Source organism: Schistocerca serialis, chromosome 7 (genome assembly GCF_023864345.2).
Source record: "Schistocerca serialis cubense isolate TAMUIC-IGC-003099 chromosome 7, iqSchSeri2.2, whole genome shotgun sequence".
In the NCBI taxonomy this organism is placed as follows: Eukaryota; Metazoa; Arthropoda; class Insecta; order Orthoptera; family Acrididae; genus Schistocerca; species Schistocerca serialis.
Window position 1 is genome coordinate 544,972,905 of NC_064644.1, and position 23,632 is coordinate 544,996,536.

The following is a 23,632-nucleotide window of genomic DNA, read 5'->3' on the forward strand; positions in this document are numbered from 1 at the left end:
TGTCTCTGTTTTTCATATCTTTTTTCCATCAATAAGCTTTGTTTTTTGTTTATCTACATTCATCTATTCAGTATTTGTACTTTGTCTCTTATGGTTGTCTGTGTATGAGAAGAGTGAGGGTTGAGCTACTGAATGCCACCCCATGAATTTTCTGACAGCCTTTAAGAGCTGGATTCTAATAATCTTAAGTTGTTCTCATCAGCTAAAATACAGTATAACAACAGATGTTGACAACTGTTTGTTGTGCTGAGATTTCTGTGAGAAATATTACTTTTTATTCTGAAAAGGATAGTTGCTACTCACCATATTGCAGAGATGCTGAGTCACAGATAGGCACAGCAAAAGGACTGTTGGAAAGTGAGCTTTCAGCCAACATGGCATTTGACACACACACACACACACACACACACACACACACACACACACACACACACACAAAATCAGTCTCTGGCAGCATGAACCATACTCCCTTGCTGGGAGGGTGTAGGGGCGAGGTGGAGAGTGGGGCAGCTCGGTGCAGTTGGGAGGTTAGACGGAGGGCGAGTGAGAGGGAGACGGCGGAGGGATCGCGTAAAAGGAAAGAAGTAAAACGATTGATTGTGTTGATGGAGTAGGAGGGTATGGAGTGCTGGAATGGAAACAGGGAAGGGGCTGACGGGTAAAGGCAATGAATAATGAGACTAATAACGGTTGGGGACAGGAGGGTTACGGGAACATAGGATATATTGCAGGGAGAGTTCCTAACTGCCCACACAGAGTGCAGGACAACCAACAAGCTGATTTTCCACATGAATGGCCACCGAAAAGCTGTGGCCAAGAAACAACTGTACCGCCCTGTTGCTGGGCACACCACAACATGATGTCCTTCATTTCATTTCAATGACTGCTTCACAGCCTGTGCCATCTACATCCTTCCCGCCAACATCAGCTTTTCTGAATTGTGCAGGTGGAAACACTCCCTGCTATATATCCTACATTCATGTAATCCTCCTGGCCTCAAGCTTTGTTACTCATTGTCCGGACCCAAATGCCCATTCCCATTCCAGCCCTACACAGCCCTCTATTCCACCAAAGCACCCAGTATTTTTACTTCTCTTCTTTCCTGCTACCCTCTCCCCCTTCCTCTCTGCCACCCACCATCTACCCTCCTGACTGCAGATAGTTGCCCCACTCTCCACCTCATCCCTGCATATTCTCTGCAGCACTTTACTGTCCCCCACCCCTACCCTGTTATCCCTCCCCTCCCCTCGCAAGCCGCCTCCTCATTCCCACCCAGTTGCCTCTCCCATAATGCCCTGCTGCTCACAGTCTGGCTCCAGGAGCCAGAGACTATGGTCATGCGTGCGTGTGTGTGTGTGTGTGTGTGTGTGTGTGTGTGTGTGTGTGTTTTCTATTTCTGACAAAGGCCTTGTTGGCCAAAAGCTAACTTTCTGACAGTCTTGTTGTTGTGCCTTTCTACGACTCAGTATCTCCATTATATGATGAGTAGCAAATATCCCCTTCATAGCAACTGTCCTTTTCATTATATTGTTACTTCTCATAATATTGTTACATTCCATCCTACATTTTCCATTGTTTGAAATGTTACTTTTTGCTTGCTGTGTAGCCATAATATCTTTCAGGCATATCAGTACTTTGTACCTTGGCCAATTTGACTGACACACTAGCAAGCCACCTTCATTTATGGAACATCCTAGATGAATCTTTTTAAGTTCCAAGCAGAACATAGTGTTTAAGTATTCTTCATCAACTAGCCTAGAAATACAGAGGTGAAGTTATGCATAAATAATCAAGCAGACTTCATACTGAATATAATATTTTTTGTCCTTAGTACATTAATTGCAAATCCTATGAAGATCCTTCACATTGTTCAACTCTGTTGATTTCATTAATCGTTGTCTGGGATGTCTTTCCATGCTTTGTCACAGCATTTTGGATGGGTCTAACTACAGCTCTGCATAATAAATGCATGAAATGTGTGTCACAATATGGGGAATTTTGAGTCTTGTACACACATCTTCAAACAGCTGCACAAGTGTGTGAATTGTAATTTTACAGACCGAGTAGGGGCCACTCATGGTAAGTATGTTCGGGTTCAGTGCTCCCCTCATTCTGGGACAACATACTATAGCTATTTGATAAACTACTTAATTTGAATGTGATAATATACCACACCAATATTTTGTATTGCTTATTTGCAGTAATTTATTTTACTTTCTTGTACTTCATGTCTGTCTCACAATCTTGAGTTTCTTCTTTCCCAGTGTGATGTGCCAGATCCCTGTTAAGGTAGTACTTTTTTTCTGATTCCATAATGCCAGGTGTTCATGTACATTATAAATAAGCCTTTCAATGTCCATCACAAGAAATAACTCCAAATCATGACCCGAAACATTAACTTGCTTGTGATTATGTTGGCATTATTGCATGGCGCTGCTACATTGTTAAGTCAAGTCTCTCCATTGCCTCACAGTTTCAACTTCTATTAGCTCTCTTGGCAGTTCACCGCATCTGATCACCTCGCATCACAGCCTATCAGTATTACTGAACAACATACTGAAGCTAGTTCAGGTTTCAAATTTAAAAACAAAATTTTTAAAAGGCACGAAAAACTCAATGCTGCTGACATGAAATAAGCTACAAAATTTTAAATGGTGCCATAGCTTCTAGTAATGAGAGAGGAAATACTCACCAAAAGTCGAAAAGCACTCTTTCGAATAGGCCCATGGAACGAACAATAGGATGTGTAAGAACTGGCTGTCCCAAAGGTCTTGTGCCGTGGTATATCTGTGCTGCTACAAGGTACTGGTCATAATTCCAGTCTTGATTCAGGCGGTGCAGTCCACCTACATGAACTAGAACTGAGTCTAATATCTCAGAACTGTGCTTTGTATCTGAAATAAATATCCTCCAATTACAGCAGCCATCGTAAACAACACAAAGTGCACTCAACTGAGACTAAAGATTAGAGGTTTTAATTGCTACAACGAAACAATGAACCATTAGCAAACTGGTTAACTGACATTTCCTTTAAATGAAATTGGAATTTCCTTTTTACAAATTTCAGTTCCCTTCTCATTTGTTCACCACCCCATACTTACCACTTTCTGAAATTATCCTACCACAGTGGTATGCACAACTGCCAGCAAAGCTGCTATCTACACTACTTATGAGGAAACGATCTACCAAATAACCTCTAGTGAACACAAATTGCCCTTCACTGATGCTATGTTCTCCAGTTTCAACTTTGCAACCCATGCCCACCCCTCCCTTTCATTTTTTCCTATCCAGTAATAACACACTACACTAATAAAAATATTGTTATTCTGTAGATGAATTTATTCATTTACTATTAAAAATAATAATAGCATTGCATAACAATATTACCATCCTGATTACTTTTCCATTACAATAAAACGAGAAACACCTAATAAATAACATGAGGAAACAGAACTGCCTTCCATTCTGGTGTCAGCTTTCAACTGCCTTAGTGGATACAGCTCTTTTTTCAGTCGAGCCTGATCTTTGGACACGGTAGAACTTTACCTTATGTTCTGTGCTGCACCTACGTGATATTCTTGGCACACAGTAATCAATCATACCTGTCCTGTGCACCCCTCTGCCCTGTTGTTCAAATACCGGACGACATCAACCCATGAGAGGGCATGTAAGCAGCAGGGAACGGCAATATAGGGCTATGCTTGGCAAACAGGAAAGGAAGTGACTTGCTGGCACCACTGTGGGCAGCTGGAAGTGCTCTATTGGGTTGAACATTGTTGGAGAGTAGCATCTTACACTGTAGTGCGTTATTGGTGTCATCATCATGCTAATTTGAGCTTAACTGTCAGTTACTCTACCATTGGAGGAAGTCAGCCTGCTCGGGAAATCTTTGTGAACCTATATAGTGGACTATACAGTGAGCCTTTTTTGTTGTAATGAGTAGTAACCTTGTTCTTTACCGAAGTGTGACCCACTGCATCCTTTCGGTCTGGATGGCATTTGTGATCATTCCTCTTATTTGCTTTTGTGAGTCAAAGTCCCTCGTTTTTATTTTTATACCAGGCTGTATCTAGCCAATTTTCTAGACATATATTCACAATTTGTAGTGAACATGGCTTATAATTATATTTTGTTATCTCTACTTGTCATGTTACCATGTAGTGAGGCTGGGTTGAATGTGTACACAAGCCTGCACTTTCTGTCAAATCTTTCTGCAAGTTACATGTCTGGAGCGTTACTTATTCAGTACTCACCAGCCTCCTTTGATTCATTGATGTCTTGTATTTTATTAGAATAGTATTTAATTCTGCTTATATGTGAATGTTACAGGGCACATTAGCTGTTATTTAATGTCCTATTTATTGAATACATGAGAAAACCTGTAGATGCTTCAGTTGGTATTGTAGCATCCACTAACTCATTTTGTAATGTAACCCTCTCACTCGTCTGTGAAAAAGGTATCTTTTTGGCATGACAGCTGGCCAGTTCAGTCTAGTAAATATACATTACTTGTTTTCGATCCAGCCACCTGTGTAATAACTACCTTGTGATGGAAATGTCATGTGGCTATGGCCTCCCATCGGGAAGACTGGTCGCCTGGTGCAAGTCTTTTGAATTGACGCCACTTTGGCAACTTGCACATTGATGGCGATGAGATGATGATTATGATGATGATGAAGACAACACTACACACAGTCCCTGACCGAAGAAAATCTCCAACCCAGCTGGGAATCAAATCCAGGTCCCTTGGCATGACAGTCCATCACGCTGACCACTCAGCTATTGGCGTGGACTATCTTATGATTTGTTTGTTTTCCATTTCTGCCCACCATTGTAGGCTACTCCCATTGTTTGCTTTCCTGTAATCCCTCAGGTGAAGCTGTTTGTGCAGTTGCTAAATGTAATTGATTAATTGATCAACTGATGTTCTTGACCTTTAATTGTTTGTTAATGAACCACGCCATCTGGCAATTTTAATTTTACTGCAACTTTTTTAGTACTTTTTTGATAATTTCATTTTGGCCCACGCATATGGGGGCTTCTTTTATTTTTTAATCATCTTGCTCTCATGTTTTTCAAGTATTGAATTTATTAATGAGGTGAGCCTTGGCTTTAGCTCCCTTATTAATTAATTATTAGTGTTCCCACTATTAAATTGTGTATTTTCTCATTGTGAAGAGTTTAATTGTTCAATAATAATAAACTTGAGAGTTCATGCATACTTTATTTTGCTATTCCAGTACCTTTCCACTCCCTGGCGCTTCAAATTCATTGCTACAAAAGGGAACTGAGATGACTAGTATTAACTATTATATAATGGCCTTACATATGGCCATCATCGCAGCTGTCTCACAATTCAGGAAATGCAGAATCCCTAACTTTTTATCTACGGTTTATTAGGCTTACATGGCCATAAGTCATGTGCAATCTTAAATTTTGCTTAGTTCCATAGCTCTTTCATCTAGAGTTTCCCATCTGGCTTTTTCTGAAAACAGTTGGCTTTCAAATGCTTTTTTTAATATCCAGTTGGCATTTTTCTTTTTTAGAAAACATCTGCTTTTTGGTAATGAAGTTGCAATTCAACATCTAACAGATTTCTGTGTAGCATAACTGAAATAAGCTGCACACACTTGGCTACATATTTTTCACAAGGTTCACTACAATTTTGTAACTGTTTGGAGCAACATGTCAATCATAGTCCACAAATACAATATCCCAATTCCAGAGATCTTAGTTTGTCTATGACTGTCTCATTTTCATGCTCTGAAACAAAAGCTTGATACTTAATCATTCGAAGTTGGATATTTCATAGGCTATTGTGTTTAGAAGTGTTGATTCATAGAGAATTTTAGTGAAGTGCTGTTGCCGTACACGAGTGTATCCCACTAATTAGAAGTGTGTTGTCCTTTCAGGTAAATAGTAGTGATAGCAGAAAAAGGTAAATTAAAAGCAAAATACCTATGCTTTGTAGTTGGATGAAATGAAAGTGAAGCTAAATGTGCAGTATAGGATAGTAACGTTAATATGAGATAAGAGTGATACCGACTTGGGAAGACATCTTACCACAGAAAAACAGGATGATATTACCTTTGTCCACATCTGGCTCAATGTGGATTTTGTGACCAAAAACATACACCCATAGTTATAAATGTTCAAGCAATACTGGCATACCACATGATTCCACCATCTTTTGTATAAATTGATGGACTGTACCAGCAAATTAATCCTCGGGCAGGTGCACCTATGTATAAAGTGCACCAATCACAAATAACATTTTACTGTGCTGTTCCATTGTTGTTTTACAATTGCGAGCCCATAGCCATTACTTCCTTATTGCTTCAGCTAACATAGTAATAAGTTGTGCTGTCATATGCCCAAGTGAGCAGCACTAATATATCATAACAGTGAGTTAGATGAGGAAAAAATTTACGATCAGTGCAAGAAAATGACCCAGACTCTGACAATGAGGCAGTTATCCATGAGATAATTAGTAATCAAATAAGTGGTTGGCTGGGATCTGACCCAACTGTATTGTTTAATGTTTGGAGTTGGTCTTTTCTGTGATTTTGCTCATACATGTGTACAAAATGTGCCACAAGCCCTCTCATGTTATGAAAAACAGCATGCCTGCTTGAGGGTTAAATAAAAAACATTTCCAAAATCTGAGGTTGCAAAAATTTATGTTGTGGAAGAAGTAAATCAGAAGACATTATCAATTTATGTTATTGCACCTCACACTGTAGGTGTTGCTGTCAAAACTTTGAATGACAAAGTTGCATACTTTAACCTGGGGACAGATGTTAATAATCATGGTGCACTGAAAATGTTCCTAACTGTAATTCAATATTTCGATTATGAAAGCACTCATATTCAAGCAAACATCTTTGCCTTACAAAGTAGTCTTAATGAAGCATCTGAAAGTATTACCAATTTTTTTTACGTACTTAGAAGAAGCATAACCTAAATATTTTTCAATACATTGCTTTTGCTAGTCACAATGCAAATGTTAACTTCAGTGGTCTTGGACACAGGGGGGGGGGGGGGGGGGGGGGATGTGCATTCTACTCTCAAAGGAAAGTTGAAAGTTAAATGAAAACATAATAGGAGTTGGTTGCCCTGACCATGTATTATGTAACACTTTGCAACACAGAACTGATTCTTTTGTTATGGAGGTGTTAAACTTTTTTCACATGAATGCAGTAAGTACAGAGAAATGGAAAGATTTCTGCCAATTTGTGGACAAAAATTACCAATTGCTCATAACACATTCCAGGACCTGATGGCTGTCATCGTACCCAGCACTTAAGTCTTACCTCCTCTCTCAAGATAGGAAACTAGTGCCTACAAAAATAAGAAATTTTCTACTAGCTCTCTTTTTGGAGTAATATCTTCTGCTTCATTCCTCAACCATGCCCATTTTTCATTGCAAAATGATTTCTGCTGAAAAGAAAAACTATCCTATTGTTGAAGCACATGAATTTTTAGGAAATGTATTAATTTGAATGAAAAACAGACCTGAGAAAACGTCTATGCCTCTCTAAGCCAGATAAGCTTTGACTCCCTTTACAGAAGCTGGTTTGGAAAAAGAGGGTCAGGTGTACAACAAAAATGCATCTTGTTTCTATGAAATATGCACTCAACACCTTGGCAAATAGATGCAGCCAATGAAGAATTAAAGTACTTCAAATAGCTTAAACTCAAGGACTTTAAGGACCTTTGCTTTGAGGGTTCCAGGTTTTCAGTACTTACAAATCAAAAGTGTGAAAATGAACCATTTGAAACTGTTTTATCAGTCCTGCAATGTCAAGAACTCTGTCAGATCTACAATGCTTCAGAAAAACTCGACAGTAGACCAAGAGTTGTGTTCATTACTTTAAAAATGTTATAAAATGTCAAAAGATTTTTAGAAATTTTCCAATTTTACTTCGCCATTTCTAGTAGTAATGCACCCCCTCAACATAGGTTCTCTCTCATAGCTGTTCAGTGGACAAACTGATAAATTGAAACAAATTTTATTGATCAGGCACAATTTCAAGAATATGTCTTGTGAGGAACCTTGCACTTATATTCATGAAGATAACAGCAGTACAGTTTACAGTCAAAGAAAACACCACCAGAAAAGACTGAAAATTACATCAAGTTGTTTGCATTGAATTTATAACAATGAAATACCATTGATTAATACTATAGCAAATTTTAAATGTATTATTTTATGTTCAAATTGAGGTTAGAGCATGTTTATTACCCTACTGTGTAAAATATAAACAATTTGTTGGTTCTAAAATAAATTGTCAGGCTTTATTAAAATAAAGTCCCGTTTTTGTGAAGCACTGTCCTGCTTTTGATAATTTTAAGTTGGTAACCTTACTTTCAAGTCAAATCAGAGTTTAGTTATTTACATACAGTGATTAAGTTAAAAGTTAAACAAGCAGTATGTAAAGAACTAAAATAAAAATTTTCTAATAATAAAGAAAGTCATTACTCAAAAGTGTTTTATATAGAGCAAATTTAAAATAATGTATATTATATGAGGATTGACTGAAAAGTAATGCCTCCACCTTCGTAACTTTTCAAAAGTTGGCAGCATTGGTATGCTGCAGGTACTGGGTTGTTCTGTAGCCTCTTCTCTATAGCTCCAGTTGGCAGGAAGCCTTAGCATTGAATGGTTGTGTTGTTACAGTGTAAAGTATGGAACCCTGCACAGATCTTCGGTCAATGCAATTTAAGAAACGTACAGTTATTGAATTCTTGACAGCAGAAAGTGTCACCCCAAAGGAGATACATCAGAGAATAAAAGCAGTTTATGGTGATTGTGTTGATGTGAGTACTGTGCGTCGTTGGGTGAGTAAAGATGTTGAGGCGGGAACATATGACCTGCATGACAAACAAAGAGTTGGATGTCCTGTGACAGCAACCACCAAGTTTCACAAGCAAAATGTTGACAGATTGATTCAGGACGATCGTTGTATCACTCAGAGAGAAATTGCAAGCACAATCGGCACTCCACAAGAAATGTGGGTCACATCATTACTTTACTTGGCTATCGGAAGATCTGTACATGATGGGTACCCTGGATGCAGACTGAATATCACCACCATACAGAATCCTCCATACAATCCAGATTTAGCACTGTCTAACTTCCATCTGTTCCTGATAATGAAAGACGATCTGCAGGGACGGCATTATGCTTCTGATGAAGACGTTGACAGAACTGTGAGACTGTGGCAGCAGAAACAGTGTCGACTTCTTCCGTCACGGCTTCAGAAAACTTGACATCGTTGGCAGAAATGTATCCAATTAGCTGGCGATTATGTGGAAAAGTGAATATTGGTAATTAAACATCACATTCCAAGGATTATTTCTGCATTTGGTTTATTAAAATCTTCCCATCCAAACCCAATTAAGGTGGAGGCATAACTTTTCATTCAACCCTTGTATATACAATGAATGAGCAATGTTAAGGTAATCAACATAGTGGTGGAAAATTATTTATTTAATCTAAAAGAAAGAAAAATGTGTTCAGTATTATTGAACTACATGCAAATTTTACTTGATGGGACTGACTGTTTTTTGTTCCTAATCTCGTTCTATATTTTCTATTTCAAAATAAAATACGGAGAATTATATTTACTAGTGTAATATTAATAAATGGTGACACACTGTTTATACAAGAAACTTTAAGACACTTATCCAATTTTGGCTATTAAGTTATCTGTTTTTGATAATAGCAAGAAATGCACATTTGTGGTACAATTAAAATATGTGAAAAGACAAAATTACGCAACAAATAAAAATACTTTTTCTTTCTCATTCTCCCACCACACCTTTTATCTACACCACGCCCTAATCAAATTCATTATGCTCTTTTTCCCAGTCTTACCTTTCCACTGAAACTAACCATATTCAGAGCTCTTCTACTCCCTTATTAATAAAAGTCTCCACGTAGTTTCCTTCCTTGTAATTTTTCTCATTTACTACATTTCTATTCACTATAATTCCCTCCTCTTCCCCTGTCCAATATGATAGAGTGACACACACACACACACACACACACACACACACACACACACACACACACACAGAGAGAGAGAGAGAGAGAGAGAGAGAGAGAGAGAGAGGGGGGGGGGGGCGGGGGGCATCTTAAGTAACAATCAAACTGAAGTTTCCATTTTTTCACATATACAAAGAATTCTCACAAGTTAAAGTAATGTTAGGGCTAAGTTTCAGATATAACATGCGTTGATGCATACTAAAGCATGACAGAATTTCAACAGAGTTCACATGACGAGCAGCAGAGTGCAATAAGTCACTGCAGTTTCCCCCAATCTGTTTTGGTTTCAGATAATTTGCAAGTGGCTGTTCAGTAGCAAAGCTGCAATATTCACATAAAATTGGGAAATCAACTATATCTGGGATAATTTGTCAAGCATGGAAAGTTATCTAGACGTAATTTAAAGACTGTGATGCTTAAGCCAAATACAGAAGAATAGTTTGAAATATCCGAAGGATATGAACAGCATGCAGTGTTTCACCATCACCACATCAGAGCTTTCAATAGCAAACATGTCGGAATACAAAATCCAGAACATTCTCTCTTATACTTCTCCTGCAGATATTTTTCCCTAGTGCTTTGGCACTTTGTGACTGACTAGTGCTTTAGCTGTGTAGACATGCACACTTATGGGAAAGATAGTGACTCAGGAATTTTCAGAGATTCGATTCTCTATGAAAAACACTCTTGAAAATCTTATTATGTACCAAGGGGCTTGACTGGGGGGGGGGGGGGGGGTGAAAATTAACTGAAAAGCACTACATGGCACTTCTTCACACGATTGTAGGAGATGAAGTATTTGGGCTGATCGAAAATTTAATGAGACAATGGTATGCAGTGGCTCCCTTTTGAACAACTATTACTTAAGTGTCAGCTACCTTTAGCACATAGCTAAATTGAGTGTAATTTTGGTATTGTGTGCATTAAGTGGAGAATACTACGCAACCTGTGAGGTATCAGCGTCGATTGTGGCAACAAACTGTAAAAGTAATTACAGTACTTCACAACATTTAGTAGGAAATTTCCAATAAATAAGTACATACAATAGATGGTCCACTTCATAAGCCAAGTTCAACAACTATGTTGTTAAACAAGGTAGACTTGAACTTGCAGACCAAATGATATGAATGAAAGTGTACTTGTTAAAATATGTACTTGTTAAAATAAAGTTTTTCTTACCTACTTTTTTCCTTGAGTTAATTCCATCACAGAAGATCAAAAACAATTCTCTCCAAGCTCTTCATCTCATAATTTTATTTTTATATATTGTGACACTATATTCCAAACTGGTGGATAATTAGTAGCTTGATGTCAATATTGTTGCTTTTGGTTTCACTTACTTTTTGCAATGTCCAACAAAATAACAGAAATAAATAGAAAATATGTCTAGTCACAACAGAAATGTGTGGTCAACTGAACAGCATGTGGATGCTATCTATCTTTCTAACCAAGTGTTGGTGTAAATGCTGCATTAACATGCACTGATGTGATCACTTGTAAGTTCAATGCTATGTGTCTAAAAGTGTGATTCAAAAACACATGTCACATTTCCATAATGTGAACACAGTATCTGACACCCCAATCCCCTTCACACATGAGTAAGTTGATTCTCCTAGTCTTCAGAACAATTATTCCTTCTACGGAACAGAAAAGAGGAAATATAAGAGAGGCTGGAGAGAATGAGGAGAGAAGATGAGCAGGTCACTCAGCAACCAACGTTTGAGTAGCTCATCATCTCTGAGGAGGAAAGGAGGCCAAGACGTACACATGTATCAGAGAAAGTGAAGGGCCCAAGATAGTACACTCAGTAAGCATTGTGCCAACTTCAGTTCAAAGATAACAGAAGAAACAAAGAGTGAAGTATTACTGATTTACTATCCTGGTCCTGATGCCAACTCTTGCTAGTGAACAGTGTAAATGTATCTCAGGAAAATTGTCATCGTGACATGTCAGTGGTCTCATCAAATCTAATACTGTGGAATACATTTTCTTGGTTTCTGCATAATATCTGTGAAATAAATTCTCCACCACAGCATTCAATCAAATCATTTTGTACAGTTTTACAAAGTAATTTACATCTTTTGCTGTCACAGTTATACTATGCTGCTAAATCAGTACTTCCACATTCTTTGACACAAAATTTCATCAGTTCTTTGAAGTTACCTTTATTAGATATTCTGGGATCTTTTGAGAAAATAGAGCCATCTTTGTCATGCCCTCTAAAAGGCATGTTCTGCCTCCCAAGAAACAACCTTTTTCAAATAAAATGACAACTTTTTATAGTTTTGTTTTGCTGTTTTCAATGAGCATTTGTTCACTTGACTTTCAATGGATTTCTCAGGTTTTTTGTAAGAAACTAGAAAGTCATAGGCACATTCTAAAGCTTGCTGGTGATACAGTGTTTTGCTGTCACCATCTTTTTCTAGGAACTTAGAGAATTTGCCACCCTTAAGAGCAGGCACAAAAAAAGAGCATTTTTTGCAGAATAGGCACTGTTTTGGTGGTGAGGAAGCTAACCATGATTTGTATTTATCTAAGTATCCTTTTTTCAGATACAATTTCTCAAACTTCCCTCCCTTGTTGTGATTAGAACATGAGAATTTACATTCATGATGAAGTTCAGAGATTTTGAAGCACCCTGGCGAGCTCTCAGTCTGAAGGCTTAGTCCCAATAGGCAGGCCAATGTCGGTCTCATAATTAATGCTTGATGCTGAAGTATAATCTGTAGGTAATAATGCTGAAGAGCAGCTGATCTGACTATCTTGGACCTGTGATGTATCACTCATTGAAGGCTCTAAATACTTAAAAAGTTCATCTGGCCCAACCCTGAAAAGTATATGTAGGACTAAAATCATAACTGTGTGTTAAACCCTTTCACCATACACGCATACATATCTATCACAGTTAGCACACCTAAGCAACGATTGGCATAAATGAATGCATTAATTCATTCATAAAGTAATCATCTGTTTTATACATGGAGTGGGATTCATTAAATAAATATGGGGTTTACTGGTCTCATACTGATGTGAATGTGAAAGCATACTCACTTCGGTGCGTGGTGACATGGGCATAACATTCCTAGATGTCACTGGTAGATACGGGTAATCAGACGCAGGCAGGCCAGAAAATTTCCGTACAGATATAGAAGAAAAGCAAATTACCAAAAGAAGGGAAAAATTCAAGGAAAATAGCTCTGTTTTATGCAAGTATGTGGATCTGTATTTTTGACGGTTATCAAATAAATAAATAAAAAAATCACATACACAGGTCACGTTACAGGTTGACTAGTCATATATACCTAGACCTGAATAACAGTGACTGATGTCCAGCTGTTTACAGGTAATGGCTAATGTAGCAAGTTACAGACAATGCTCATGGCCAGTATCATACATAAATAGTTGGGGTCCGTTTCACTGTGTGCTTTGTTTCTCTGCGCGGCGAGTTTATCCTGCGCTGCAGAATATCTAAAGCGGGGGGGAGGGGGGGGGGTGAGTGGCCACTGGAAAGTTCAGTGATCTGCTTATGTTTTCCACGTCAGGCGTGAGTTGTGTGCTCTGTGTGAGACTATTTTGAGAAGGAGAGAGGCAACTGTGTGACACTATTGCCTCTAACAAAGGTAGTCGTAAGAACTGCAGACATTTTGAAGATCACGAAAATACTGTCGTCAAAGTTTTTAAGGAAAGATATAGAAGGGGAAAGAGGCTGGTTAATCGAAACTGTGGATGTCTGGGAAAAACAGGATGACAAAACCACAAGTAACAAACTAGGACTCTTTTCAGCAAGATGCTGTTCGTCACCACACGTAGTATGGATAGTAAGAAAGAAAAGAAAAAATCCAACTCTACAAAAACTGTGTGCTACTCTTTGCAAGGCAGAGCTATTCACAGGCAGCAAGACTTTTTTAGTAATGGTTGTCAGAGCCCTCAGTTTCTGGTAAAAAAAATTAATGGACAGAAAATTGTAATGGAGGGAGATGATATCGTAGTAGAGCATTGTTGATTTTTAAGAAATATCGTTAAAGTGACATTTGAAGATATTATGTGGTTCGACGGAATGAGGATAAATGCCAGTCATTCCATCAGAAAAGACTGGACAGATGTTAGCCTATGTGGAAATTCTGCTATTCCAGTGGTAAAGGGCACAATGATTATTGTCTTGCATGATGGAACTGCATCTGGTTTCATACCTAACTGTCTCCTAATTTACAAATTGAGGAAAACAAGTGACTGCCACATGGAGATGAACCGTGGTAGTTTTCTGAAACTATTCAAAAAGCAACTATTGGAAAACTTAAATTGACTGCCAGTAACTATAATGGATAACACCCCACACCATTCTGAGACTAAAGCTAAAGCTCCGCCAACAACAATATATGACCACAGGGATCTTAGGCTTCCGCCATACCACTGCCACTTCAATGCTACAGAAATGATTTGGGCACAGATTAAACACTATGTGACAACAAATAACAAAAGCTTCAGTGTGGCAGAAATTCAAATACTGTTAGAGGAAACAGTGACACAAATAATGCCACAGAAGTGGAGTAATATTGTATGCTAGTTAGAAGGTGATGTGAGAACACAGTCCACTTAGGAACTGTACAGCTGTTGCTGCTACAGCCATACTATGAGCACACACACACACACACACACACACACACACACACACACACACACACACATTGGCAAACCGACAAAATCACCCCCTACCATGATAAATTGCACTTCGCTGTCAATATCAATTTGATATTCTGATTTGGTTATACACGTCTGGAAAAATTCAAGGCAGTATACACTATCATTAGCTCAAAAGGAGTCATTACATCAACAAGTATGTCTATCCATGAAAGCTCACTTATCGCTACCTCAGTAAACACAGTAAAAGTAATTTAGTTTCAGCAATTAGTTTGATCCATTTCCCACCTGAAGATGATGGGTGAGCATCAAAATACTTCGTGCTTATCAAGTAAAACAACTGATGCAGAAATTCTCTGTACTTTCAAATTTAACTTTCCAGTCACAGCATCAAAAACACTCCACTATGGATGAGAACATGTAAAAATGTGTGAGTAATCTCAAATGATGTTACTTTACTAACATTAATTCCAAAATTATGTCATATGGGAACAAAGAGCACTGGTCCACATAATATGCAAGGTGTCACTTAAATGTTGTCTTCTGTTTTTTACAGAAGGCAGACATTATTTTTGAAACTCGTTTCATGTTGCGCAAAACTGAAAAACTCCACCTGTCATGACAAACGTCCCCTTCACACTGAGCTACCACTGGCAGAACATTGTATCCAATAGCGGCCGCCACATGAAGCCATTCAGCAAAGCATTTGACTGGCCAACGCTCAGATAGCCGCTTATGAAAAGCCGGCACATGACACCAGCATAGCAGCAGCAGTAATGGCACCAACAAATTTGCTCGTTGTTGCATCAAAAGCTGATCGCAGCAACAGCGGCAACTGTTCTCAATGACAGTATACTGCAGTGCACTGTGTGAAGATTCAGCATTGCAGAGAAGCACTTCTCAATGGCATCACATGATGGAACCCACTCTGGATATGCTACTGAATTCTGGGAAATCAGTCTAACAACAGTAGCAATGACAACATCAAGGGCAAAGCAGATAGTGCCCCAAGGAAAACATGAAGCACATGCTGCTGTGTCAGATTGGGAAGCCCTGCTAATATTTAGCACCCACAATTCAAACAGGAGGGGGAGCACAAGTCACTTGTAAAGGTATTCTCTTGTACACGGGAAGTAAGGTGGCCTGGGGAATACTGAATTAAATGACTAAATCTACTAACCAAGACTCTAAATTCACGTGCTTAATTTTGGTGCAGATTACAAAAATTACCATTTGATTTTAATTTAGTTTCAACCCTCAATGGGGGGAAAGGGTAGGTGTGATCACCCCTCCCCCTTCCCCCCTTTAATCCATCCTTGCATGAGAATGTGAGCAATGTTGCTGTTTAAATTCAGGCCAAATCCCACCATAATGTGAACAATGCATAGCTGTGAAAATATGGTTCCCGTTCAGGAAAAATCCTGCAGAAACTGTTGCGATGTCTTAAGAAAGTCGCAAAGATGACACTGGGTGAAAATTGAGTTTACAAGTGGTTTTCTTATTTAAAAAAGTCACAACATGTCAACTGATGAGAAACCTCATTCTGGACATCTGCCAACTGTCAGATGCAATGAAAAATCAAGAAAATCTGGAAGCCACCCAAAACACTGAACACGTGGTGGAGTTAACTGTATTCTCTCTGAGCTTGGTTTAGCTTAATAATCATGGGTCCACTATACACAGAAGGTGGACGTGTATAACAGGGGCTGTGTGGAGCTGACTGGGCCTGTTTCTTAAAATTAAAATAAATAAATAAATAAATAAAATAAAAAGTTGAGGGACTCAGAAAATTTCAAACAAGTGTACAGTTCCAAAGAGAAGATGTCAAACAAGAAGAGGGTATATCTAGAAAACATTGGGATTATAGTTGCATACTGCCATAGCTGCATTGGGAAAGAACCAGAGCTCCAACTGCCACCGAAAGCACTGACTTGTTACGGATACCAATAGCTGGATAAAGCTAGACAAGTTCAGCTGAAAGACCAAAAGGAGTACTGTACGTAAAATTAAGTTCAGTTGATGGTGACATTTGTTGCCTTTACAAGTAGTTTATCTTGTAGTGAAACTGAAGTAGATAGTTGCTATGAGTTAGCACACGTACAGATTATATTCGACAACAAAAATAAATTAATAATTGGCTTCTTTGCCAAGCTTCCAATTTAGATGATACAGTTACAGAAAGGTTCAAGGAAAATTTGGATCTCATTTCAAATAAGCACCTGATTCATAATTCTAGTTGGTAGAGACTTGACGTTACACATATGCTGGTAAGAATACATGTTTACAGTCAGAGGTAGGCATAAAACAACATCCGAAATTGTATTAACTGCTTTCTCCGAAAATTATTTTTAGAAATTAGTTCAGGAGCTAACTCAAAGTGTAAGTGGTTATCATAACTTAGTAGATCTCTTACTGTTAAACAATCCTAAGCAAATAAAGATCATCATATTGTATACAGCAATCAGTGAGTACAAAGTCTTTGTGATGAGACTGAGTACCATTAACATCCAAATTGACCAAATATAAATCACTGTCTCAAAATCCAGCACATAATCTTTATCATTGCAGTGAGATTCATTCACAAAATTTCAATCATCAACTTTCTCCTCTGAATGCAAAAATACTTTGTTGATTTGTATCTACAAAGGAAGAAATGACAATTGCAATAACATACAAGAAATCAAAGTTCACACAAAAAGATTTTCCCACATCTTATTCAAGAGTGGAATTACAGAGAAATTCCAAAAGTGATTCTATGAACACTTTAGCAAATGCGTAAGTGTGAATAGCAGAGTAATCACATAGATGTGAATTTTAACAGAAGACAAGGGAAAGAGAAGGATCAGTGCCAAATTTGTACCTTGGGAACTGAGTTTTCAGCCATGCGTGGAGAGTGGAAGCATACTGGGCATTGAAAAAACAAACAGCTCAAAACTGACCCAGATATTTTCCGAGATCATTATTGGTTAAGTAATGGTGTAATGAAGAAGATTATGAAAGGACACTTATTTGCTGATGTGAAAGTGATCAAGAAGGATATGAGAGAAGAGTTGTCACCATTGTTTGTGAGTGTAAAAATATTTCAAGCTATGGACTCACCAATTGGAATAATGTTTCATGTACAGTAAATTGTACTTTGAAGGTGGTAAAGTTTATTTGGAAAAAATTTACTACCTTACATTTGTTTGTATATCAACTGCACTAGTAGTTACACTGCCCAAATGTAAGTACCAGCCAGCCAGCCTGCCTTTAGTATGTGAGTTTAATAAATTATTTAATGATACTTTCATTTTTATACACAGAAATTCATAGGATAAACTAGAGACCTTATCCTCAAACGTTACATTGATAGTCTTAAACTTTTAGATCCACAAAAACACCATGGTGTCATTTTTTACACAATTCACAACTGTGGACACAATATGTTAAAGTAGTGTTTTTTTTTTACAAGCAGATTATATCACTGTTTAATGTCTGAACACAGGCAACATTAGGTGCCTTTGAGAGTCATAAAGAGGAGAAATAAATAGCCATTCTAAGACACTATATTAATTTTAAAAAACGTTGGATACATACTGGATGGTAGTTCAGCTTTGGTGCTAAGCTGGAAGTCAACATGAAATGCATGACAATAAGTTTCCACCATCACTTGAATGGCATCACGAATATTATCACAGTGATGGGTAATATTTTCAGCTACATTCTCAACATGGTCAGAAGCACTCTGCATCCTCAGAGTCACTATTGAATAATCACCATCATCATCAAGAATTTCAGGGTGTTTCACAGCAATACCTGATCTTGAGCGTTCTACTTCCTGGGAACATTAGTACATGGTGAAATACTTTTGATAATTTCTTAATAATTTTCAAGTATAACAACAACTAAATAATATGTAAATGATGTATAAAGACTAAAAATCTGTCATACTCACTGTCTGGGTGACTGGTATGAACTGGAGGCAAGCTGACTTGAAGCCTTCAAGAGCTTCTGTTATCTCTTGTGTTTCTATATTTCCTAAGTATGTACATACTGCTTTCACAGCCTGTACAACTCCTTTTGATTGTAAGGAAGGCATAACACTTGGATTATTCTTCTCTGCCATTTGCAATGCAGCATGATGAACTCTCTCCATTTCTTGTTCTAATGTCTCTGAAAAAGCATAATGTTTTCTTTGTGATAAATGTTTCATAAAAGCATATTAGGTTACTAATTTGAAACATTTCCTATCTTTATAATTTTCCACAATTTTGTTTACAATGAGGAACATTAATGGCAGTTAAGTTGGTAGTAAAGACTTCAACGAAACTGTTAAAGCAGAAACATTTAACTTAAAAAATGAAGTCCAATCATGGTACTTTATGTCCAGATGCATTAGAAACAGTGTTGTGATTGTCAGCTTACAATAATACATCTTAATGAAAAAGAATAAACATTGTACCACAAGCTGTAGAATATTGTACAAGGTCTGAAAAAATGGACGTTAAGCTGCAGAGAACTGTTACACTGCCGGAAGATTCCCTGTCTTCTAAGTACCTGAAATAAGATACGCTATCCTTAAAAAATGTTGCTTCTGTTGCCCAAAAAATCAAACCATTGAAAAAAAAAAAAAAAAAAAAAAAAGAGTTGGATTGAATTCTGATGTGTCATTACATCCTCCAGAGTAAATAGGGATTAAATATTTCCCCCAAGGCATGCAATACAAGTCATGACAAAGATTTTATTGGTGTCAAGTGGGTTCCCATTTCTGCTACTGAACTGAATACATTTTGCCTTTCTGTGAAAGTGCTAGTCTAATTATAGCAGCAACAGTGAAAGTCCACATTTTCATAAGTTGTAATGAATGAATTTAACTTTTTATGCTATTGTTTCTAAATGAACAATCATTTGCGAAGCAATATTGAAAATCTAAACAATTAATCAACTGAAATTTCAATAATAGCTAAATGTAAGATTTGAAAAGTTTAAACTTACGTAAAATTATTAATAAATTATCATGAGTTATTGGATGTGATGGTTCATTTGGAACTAACTCTTCCAGAGTCAAAATAGTATCCCTTTTGTCATCCTGCAGCTGAAACGAATGAAATGTATTTTGCAGGACTCTTATCACATTGCATAACTTTTAAATCTTTGTTCTATCAGAGCAACTTTGTGATGTTTTGTGGATTGGTACTTACTGTCCTTGCTAGAGGCCTAGTTAACTGATCAATATGCAAAATGGTGAGCACAACATCTTGTTCCAGTTTTATGCATTGATGTACATATTCATAATCTGACAGGCTTGTCTGAGATGTAAAGTATTCTGCTAGACCCCATACTTTCAAAACATAATCTTTGACATCACCAGTTAGGTCACCTTCCAATTCACAAACAACATGATAAATTACATGTTCCACAGTGGAGTTTACTGTAAAAGAATAGTAACATTAGTAAACATTGTGTTACCCTATTATCTACAAATAGGCTAGAAACTATTGAGCCAATAATCAACTCAAAATTCAAATGTAGTCAATGTGGAGAAGAATGCCAACAGAACATCAGATGTCTGATTGGTTATACAATACAAAAATTTAAAACCTTCCAAACTATGTATATACATACAGCAAAGTTGCATAACAATAAAAGGAATCTCTGGAAGATTTGTTCTGTATGGTTGGAAAGGTTACAGATATCGTTCATTTTTGTTAGATGCAATTTAAAATGGCGACAGTTCAAGAGCAGGCTCAGTGTGTTCTGTAGCTGGCAGAATTGCAATCTGTTACGTCTGTACAGTGACTTTTAGAACCTGATATGCATGTCAAGAACCTATGAGGAAAAGCATTTGATTCTGGAACAAGAAACTGAGGAGCACAGGTAGTCTGTTATATGTGAAGTCTCTTGGAAAGCCATGAATGCCCAAAAATATGTTTATCATATAAAATTACAAAATTGATGAAGACACTTTGGCTTGTAGCTGCTGAAAATTTGTGTGTCCACACTGATTCTTTTGGAATGAAGTCCACCTCATCACTTCACATTTCCAGCAATTATTTTCTTTAAATAGAGCCCACCAAATTATCACCTTCCAACACAAACTAGATCAACTGTTTGTAGGGTGTGATCTAATATTTTAATTTCAAAAATATTTCACATTACAATTTCTAACAGCAAGATTGACTTCCTTCAGCTGCTATGGGTGGACTTTGGAAATAAGGTGCTTTGGAGTCTTGTGACTATTTTACACATACCCAAAAACATCACATTTAAGAATATTCATTTTTATTTAAAATTGCAAAACACTGCTACTACAAACAAGCAAACAAGATAAACAACATGCATTATACAGTGATGAGTGTGGACCACAGACCATGCATTGTTGACTGCACAGTGTAGACCAGGCATCTCATTTTTTGCCTGCGGAGCTGTTTCAGATGACAGAAAAATTCAACTTTTATTTCACATAAAATCCCCCAAAGTGCATTCCAGCAAGTGTCTTTCGTATCATACCCAATTACAATGAGAATATCCCTGTTCATCGATTGAACTATCGTTAGATTCTCTATAATCATGTTTGAAAAAAAATCGCTATATTGGATTTATTTTGAAAAGCCCACGCACCATCTTGAAAAAATTTAGTTAGCGCCAGCGATATGCAACCAACAATGAGCAGTAGCACGTATCGCGCAACTGGTGAATGAAATGTGTGCCAGACATAGCCAACACATTCCATATTTAAATTTACTGCAAATTCACAACATTAGTGGCCTTAAAGTTACAGCCCTTCGCATGTATACGTACATGGTGCACATTCAATCGCGATAGACCTATCATTACTTCAGATACATACAGCCAGCTTTTATCTTTTTACATTTAATCTGTGTTGCTTGTCTTTAATTTTAGTAGGCTTGCATTCATTTTGTGTACTCAGTTATGGTGAGTAAGTTCACCAGTCGACTTTAGCAATGGTTTCTGCCTCATTACCTCCTTTTAATTTTAGTAGTATATTTAAGGATTCCGCATTACAAAGATGAAAAGGTTCGAGTCTAGTTACGGTCATAACTTTTTAAGTTTTTTCAGTTCATTTTGAATACCAACATCACATAAATATATGTCAATTAGCACACATTTAACTCTCATTTTTATGAAAAATGCAAGTAATTTTATTTCTAATCATATATCACACACAAAAATCTAATTATCATTGCAGATATTAATCTCTAATCACTGACCATTTATATATAAGGTTGTTTTTTAAAAAAGAAAAACAATTCAAATGATTTTTTTTTTCCATCTTTATGTACCATATGGTTCACAGAAATGCCTGTGGAACATGGGCCTTTGTTTAAAAATTTAGCACAACTGAGAATTGATGTCTACAGGGTCTGTGATTGCTGAGGGGAGGGGGAGGGGGGGGGGGAGGGAGGGAGGGAGAGAGAGAGAGAGAGAGAGAGAGAGAGAGAGAGAGAGAGAGAGAGAGAGAGAGAGAGAGAGAGAGAGAGGGGGGGGGGGGGGGGGGGGAGAATTGAGGGCCACCCATGTGGCAGTTGAGCATCCTACCACAGAGCCACACAAAAAATTAAAGCACAGAACTTGCTTTACAGTGCTGAACAGCTTCAGGAAACTTTAAAGTAGATTTTGTAAGCAATTTTTGAGAGTTGCATCAAACTATGTTAGGTAACTAATATTTGATTCTGAACTTCATGTACCACATACATAAAAAATTACAAAACTCTGATTACCATAAGGTCTCTTTGGCAGATTCTGAGTTACGGGAAAAAAAAAAAAAAAAAAAAAAAAAAAAAAAAAAAAAAAAAAAAAAACAACAACAACAACAACAACAACAACAACAACAACAACACAGGAACTGCGCCATAGCCGGTCCCAAGCCCGGCTGAGAAAGGAGAAGGGGGGGGGGGGGGAGGGGGGGAGAGGAGTAACACCTCATTAAAAAACCTTGGGTCACCTGGCCCGGGTGATAGTACCTTTGAGGGCCCCTTGCCAGGGATACGGTGAAGACCTCAACGGCAGCGAAGGCAGAGAAGATGGACTTCGGTACAGCGGAGCTGGCAGAAGAGGCAGCCTCTTGTCCAAGGCCAAAACAGACAGAGGGCACGACGGTTCCACACGTTAGTGGCGGCACCCCGACAGCGTCTGTTCCACACGTTAGTGGCGGCTGAATAAATAATATTCCAGGCTAACAACCTGGTCTTACTTTGCGAATTCAGGGATGACCTCAGATTCTCTACTCTTTACAATTTACAGCTTCAAGTCACAATATGGAAAGTTCGCACAATGGATGCTCTACCCCAGATGGTAACTCTGATGAGGAATCCACCATTACATCATGTAATGCAATGGGACCTAGGATTCTGGGGAGTCCCAACATTTGCGGTGAAGAAAAGATGAAATATATAGAAAAGCCTTCCAGTTTTCAGTTGAAGTACTACTTTGGAACCTTAAATGTAAATTCTCTTCTGAAAACTGGGAAACAAAAGGAATTAGAATTATTTCTGCAGAAGAACGATATACAGATTATAGCAGTTCAGGAAACACGATTTTTAGATGAGGATGTAGTTGATACACATTATAGAATTTATAAAGGGAAACCAGCAGTGAGAATAACAGAAAACATGCCGATGTGTGGAACAGCATTTTATGTAAACAAAAAAATAGTAGATAGCATAACAGAATTTAGATCAAATTCAGAAAGGATATCCATGTTAACAATGAAGTGCAAGAATAAAAGTTACACCCTCATAAACTGTCATGCACCTATAAATGCTGACAACAGAAGAAATCTGGAGAAAGTAAATAAATTCTGGGATCTTTTAGAATCCGAAATTTCTATCATACCTAAAAAGAACGTTAAAATACTTCTTGGTGACTTCAATGTGCAAATTAGGAGGGAAAAGAAATTTAGAGCTATTGTAGGTGAATATCCAGCACACTCAAGAACAAACA

At 37.6% G+C, this 23,632-nt stretch overlaps 1 protein-coding gene across 3 annotated transcripts in view; it reads right to left on the reverse strand.

Moving 5' to 3' along the window:
• The window catches only part of LOC126412349 (phosphatidylinositol 4-phosphate 3-kinase C2 domain-containing subunit alpha), a 250,635-nt gene that overhangs the window by 164,256 nt on the left and 62,747 nt on the right, over positions 1-23,632 (reverse strand). For all 3 annotated transcript variants that reach the window (XM_050081901.1, XM_050081902.1, XM_050081900.1), the window contains 5 exons: positions 19,870-20,099; positions 19,664-19,763; positions 18,624-18,841; positions 18,266-18,506; positions 2,693-2,894 (listed from right to left, as the gene is read on the reverse strand). In XM_050081901.1, the coding sequence (XP_049937858.1) occupies positions 2,693-2,894; positions 18,266-18,506; positions 18,624-18,841; positions 19,664-19,763; positions 19,870-20,099 (991 nt within the window). The remainder of the gene's footprint in view (positions 1-2,692; positions 2,895-18,265; positions 18,507-18,623; positions 18,842-19,663; positions 19,764-19,869; positions 20,100-23,632) is intronic.